The sequence below is a fragment of the Opisthorchis viverrini genome (genome assembly GCF_000715545.1).
Source record: "Opisthorchis viverrini unplaced genomic scaffold opera_v5_173, whole genome shotgun sequence".
Classification (NCBI taxonomy): Eukaryota; Metazoa; Platyhelminthes; class Trematoda; order Opisthorchiida; family Opisthorchiidae; genus Opisthorchis; species Opisthorchis viverrini.
This window is the reverse complement of record NW_008751827.1, coordinates 372,957-378,610: the sequence shown is the minus strand read 5'-3', so window position 1 is coordinate 378,610 and position 5,654 is coordinate 372,957. Positions and strand designations below refer to the sequence as shown.

Here is a 5,654-nt window from a genome sequence, read left to right as displayed (position 1 = left end):
GTGTCAGTCAAACCATTGGTAGTCAGGGTGGTTACTCAGATGGCTGATTGGCAATCAACTTACAAACGTTTCGTCTCCAATTGAGGATCGTCAGTGAAGTGTGTCAAACCATTGGTAGTCAGGGTGGTTACTCAGATGGCTGATTGGCAATCAACTTACAAACGTTTCGTCTCCAATTGAGGAGACATCGTCAGTGCTCTTGATACCACTAGCCGCTTGGTGCAAGGGATCACGTGCTTCTCTTCTGAAAATGGAGGTCGAATCCACCGCCGACATCTTGAGTGAATGCACATGTTTAGGCCTCGCTCGTACGCAGCAAGTACGACTTCAGAATGAATGCGCCAGGAACACAATTGAGGTAATACTCGTGCAACGTTCGACCGGCTGTTTCCACACGTTTCTGTTGTGGACCACAGTCTTATTAATGTCTCCTTATTACCATGACCCCGAGTCTGGATAGCCGTTTGATAGCCTGATGCGCTTAGTCACTGACACGTACAAGCGTGTTATGTGCAGCCGGAAGCGGGCTGTTCATAAAGCTTACGTGGAAAGTTCTAGGCGGGCCAGAAATTGATACTAAAATTATAACTCAACTGTCAAGGGCATGTGAAGAACAACCAATTAAATCTTCCTCAACGAAACGGTTGTTCCATTGGTAGTTGTGTAGTCCAGTTACATTCGGAGCTGGTTCTCCCAATAGCTTCTCCTACAGACAATTTCGAAACGGGATAAAACACCTTTTCGCAGTTCCCATACACGTCCGAACACATTTGCTATCAATAGCGGGTATGTCTAGGTAGTCAGTGGACGAAAAAATAATAATATTGGTAAGGAATATCGGGTAAATAGCAGATTAGCTGTATGAGAGAGTAATCAGTACTTCAGTAGTTTGTTTGTGGAAATCTGATACAATGGTTTGTTGCTGAATCTTCGAGTTCTCTCCAGTGGGTTGGAATCCCTACTTCATATGTGCACGTGGACCCTGGATCGGACAACGGACGATCAAATTGTACACACCGAATTTCCGTTTATTGGAGAATGGACAATATTTTTTCGTTTCTTAGGATGCTTTGAAAAATTTGAAAGTTTCCCTCGAAGGTCATCATCTCGTGAATCTCCAGGGGGATTCGAAGCCGCTACCGGTCGATGAGTAATTAAAGACCAAGCCGTTTGATGACGAGCGGCTAGAGAGGATGTAGCACCATAGATCCTCTCGATCACGGAATACACATCGTTCGGTCATGCGTTGAGTGGCTCCTTGTATTCTTCCTATTTCTTACACCCTTATGTTTTCCTCTTTTTCAAGAAATTGCGGTGAATCTCTTTTCGAGAAGACAGGAATCATTCGGGTGAGTCCTATGTTTCATCCCTCCTGTGAAAATCACACAATACTTTCATTTCATTGATAGCCAATCGATATTTCTAACCAGACAATTCCATCAAAGTTGTTGAGATTACATGAGCTTCTTTTACGTCCGATGGCATGTGACAAACCGTATAAGTTCCGGGATCTTGATGTCGACTATCACTGGCTTCTCATTACTCTTTCTCACTTTCCTTCGCTTCCGAGAGGTCAAAATGAATCCAGTAGATTCTACATATTATTTTTCCATATTTGGAACGAGGCGACAAGAAGCACTAATGTACACTATATTCAGCTACCACCGCTTTACTTACCGGCGGCATTGGGATGGTTTAGATCAAGTTAGTGTTTTAGCAAGGCTAATGATAGTTCTTCTATGAAAAAGTCTCTTGGCCCTCCAGGTTGGGGGTTGGAACATGTGTGGTGACTTGTTCTACATATATGGTGATGCGTTTGCATTTTCTACCAAGCACCGATGCCTTGTGGTCAGGCTTTTGAGCCAAAGACTTTGGTCGAGGGCCCTAATTTTCATCCCATCTGGTTCTGGGTGCCCAAGCAGTACCCTAGCCTACGTAGAGTCATGACACAAATGACAACGCTCCCATGGCACTACTTTCTATGAGAAATACAGACTCAGATCAAGCAGTAATTTGTTTAGTTGATACATCCTGATACAACACTACTAAAAAAATTCGCATTGCTTGCTTGGCTCCCTCGCCACAGGTGATCCGCAGTCCTTTTCAATCGCAGTTTGTGTACATAAAGTTAGGAATAGCTGTAGTTGTGTGAAAATTTTTCACTTGGGCTGAGAAAGCATATGTACTGTTCCAATGTCTCAAATTAAGCCGCTTAACCTTTGAATACAGCTGAAGATGAAAAAAGGTTCTCCCTGAATTGTACATAAGGAGCGCTGTTCGAGACCTTGTGGTGTGGCGTTTACCATCGTCAACTAGTGGTTATAAGCGCTTATAATCCACGGCTGGATTTATCCTGAGTAGGAAAAACCGAATTCCCTGTTCTTCAATCCAGATTTCACCCTGTAAGTGAAACCGGTCTATGCTGAAACGCCAGGGAGCGCTGTACAGCTGTCATCTTGCTTCAGAACCATCCACAATGCGTTTCTCATAAAACTTCAGGAAGTTTCGAACCAGGGACATCCCGGCTAGTATTTTGAGCAGTTTACCTTTAGGCTACGAGCGGCTGGTCAACAGGGTGACTAAATCGCACTTAGCCAGGATATGCTGCCACTTATCCGTCATTCAAGGAGACCGCATAACATGGTCACATATTGATTGATTAGTCGTGTAATGAGTTCCCAGCTGGAAGCCCCCTCATCGTGCTCGGAGCTACTCATAGGTTGTTGGATGATGGTTTGTGTTGGAACATGTGTGGTGACTTGTTCTACATATATGGTGATGCGTTTGCATTTTCTACCAAGCACCGATGCCTTGTGGTCAGGCTTTTGAGCCAAAGACTTTGGTCGAGGGCCCTAATTTTCATCCCATCTGGTTCTGGGTGCCCAAGCAGTACCCTAGCCTACGTAGAGTCATGACACAAATGACAACGCTCCCATGGCACTTTACTTTCTATGAGAAATACAAACTCAGATCAAGCAGTAATTTGTTTAGTTGATACATCCTGATACAACACTACTAAAAAAATTCGCATTGCTTGCTTGGCTCCCTCGCCACAGGTGATCCGCAGTCCTTTTCAATCGCAGTTTGTGTACATAAAGTTAGGAATAGCTGTAGTTGTGTGAAAATTTTTCACTTGGGCTGAGAAAGCATATGTACTGTTCCAATGTCTCAAATTAAGCCGCTTAACCTTTGAATACAGCTGAAGATGAAAAAAGGTTCTCCCTGAATTGTACATAAGGAGCGCTGTTCGAGACCTTGTGGTGTGGCGTTTACCATCGTCAACTAGTGGTTATAAGCGCTTATAATCCACGGCTGGATTTATCCTGAGTAGGAAAAACCGAATTCCCTGTTCTTCAATCCAGATTTCACCCTGTAAGTGAAACCGGTCTATGCTGAAACGCCAGGGAGCGCTGTACAGCTGTCATCTTGCTTCAGAACCATCCACAATGCGTTTCTCATAAAACTTCAGGAAGTTTCGAACCAGGGACATCCCGGCTAGTATTTTGAGCAGTTTACCTTTAGGCTACGAGCGGCTGGTCAACAGGGTGACTAAATCGCACTTAGCCAGGATATGCTGCCACTTATCCGTCATTCAAGGAGACCGCATAACATGGTCACATATTGATTGATTAGTCGTGTAATGAGTTCCCAGCTGGAAGCCCCCTCATCGTGCTCGGAGCTACTCATAGGTTGTTGGATGATGGTTTGAATATATTCAACTATGCAGGCGCACTACTGTAAAGTTGTCCCCGTCTACTCTCGGGATGTGCAATCGTTTGATATCTCCACAATCCAAATGGGAAAAAATTTTCTCAATGCCTTACTGTTTTTACGTAGTCTAGATGTTTCGCGCATGATAACTCTCATCTGGACATTTCGATCAGTTATGATTGACAAGATTTTAGTTCCTTATCAAAAATCTGTTTCCCTTTGTTCTAGGAACGGAAAGGTCCATTGCTTCCCGGTGAAAAGCTCCTACCTCGCGGAATCGAGGAAAAATTTCTCAGTTGACTTTTTATGTTACATTTTTGTTAAGCCATATTTCAATAAAACTCTTTGAGTGCCTATTTTTATATTCCCCCAATCAGATGAAAAATGTTTTGTACTACTTTTCTTGTGTCCAAATAGAATTTTGAGTCAAAACTGTATTGGCTTAGCTCTCTTGGTATGGATTAGATTGTTGCTTGTGGTAATGGTGCTTGGTTTATTCTGTATCTGATAGATTTTCATCTGTGCTATCCTAAGACAAACTATTAGTCAAGCCTATTCTGGTTCATGAGAGCCAGTCGGTGTGGCGGAACAGTGAAGCAGCAGTAATGTTAACCGTATCTGTTTGAGCCACCGTTATCTAGTTATTGTCAGTCATTGAGGAGATTCTCTGCTATCGTGAGAGACAAGGCAGGTATTCTGCCAACCTGAATACGTCTCCCTATGTTTTTTTCTGTCTCCTTCCTCGCAGGAAGACTGTAAAAGATCATCACGAACAAGATCTTTTGCTCTATTTTATGTGTCAGCTCTATCCGTTAATTCAGATATCTTTGGATATGGAACGTGGATTGGAAAGAGTTGAAAACCACTGCTAAATCATATGTTCAGAAAAACGAGCACGTTTTAAGTTCATGGGTTTCTGTTAATAGGCAGTTCACAGCAGCCTTGTGGGAGATGAATTTGCACCCGGTCTGCTGCCTGCTTTCGTTTTTTCTATCCTGTACTGTCGACCTTTTGGCGAAATCTATCCTTTGATATGGCTACGTTGCCGTTCCCGTCTGTGACCACTTTCGTTCCCAATGTTATCTTCACGTAGCCGCTTGGAGCTCTCAGTAACAGACGATAGGTTCTTAACTCCCTGTTGTAAACGCGTCTCCTTTCTCTTTACGTCGGACGTTTATTTAATATACATGAATTCCGAATAATGTTGAATATCTGGATAAGCTACTGTCATTAAAATGGCGAGTTTTATTCCGTCTCCACAACTGCTGTTGTAAGACACTCATATTCAGATGAAATTTTGTTTAATGCAGTACATAAAACATGCACCAAACTCTCACTGATTGCCTACGACGAATCACCTCTGTCTCGAAAACATTTGAGTGTGCTCCGGAGGTATATTCTCGAGAGCAATGTACCATGCTTCTGTTGCACATAATTTACAAGTCCAGATGTTAAAAACACGCCTAGACTAGATGAAAACCTGGAAGAAAAGCCGGTTTGGTTTGTGCGGGATGCGTAGCATGGTATTTCGGGGTTCTCCTGTACGTTAGATTTGTTCCTGCGGCTCACTGAAGAATCAATAAGCTATCTTTGACCAGTTGTTGTGATTAGCTAAATGGAAGTTCTCATGCAATACTGAATTCTCTGATGGCTGTAGCTACAGATCGGCGTCCGTAATTAGACCGCTATATGAAACTACCGTGCTTAATGAATGATTTGATCAGTTGTTTTGTTTTGGGTGGCAGCACGACAGACGACGAATGACCAAGTAGAAACGCAGTCAGTGCGGCATCGATCTGTCGCCGTTTTCTCTAGTCGTACGAAAGTTTCAGGTTTTTTTCTACGTTCCGGCGCACCCCTCAGTGCATCTATTGTGGTAAAATGCATGTGGTCCTAAAGACAATATAACGTAGCTAGGCGAATAGTCAACTCTTTTTTCTGTG

The 5,654-nt window shown here is 43.2% G+C and overlaps 1 protein-coding gene across 1 annotated transcript in view; it reads left to right on the top strand.

Moving 5' to 3' along the window:
• The window catches only part of T265_14289 (hypothetical protein), a gene marked incomplete at both ends in the record, with an annotated part of 28,713 nt that extends 24,596 nt beyond the window's left edge, over positions 1-4,117 (top strand). The window contains 2 exons of the mRNA XM_009172966.1: positions 1,307-1,349; positions 3,940-4,117. Coding sequence (XP_009171230.1) covers positions 1,307-1,349; positions 3,940-4,011 — 115 coding nt within the window. The remainder of the gene's footprint in view (positions 1-1,306; positions 1,350-3,939) is intronic.
• Between the last annotated feature and the right edge of the window lie 1,537 nt (positions 4,118-5,654).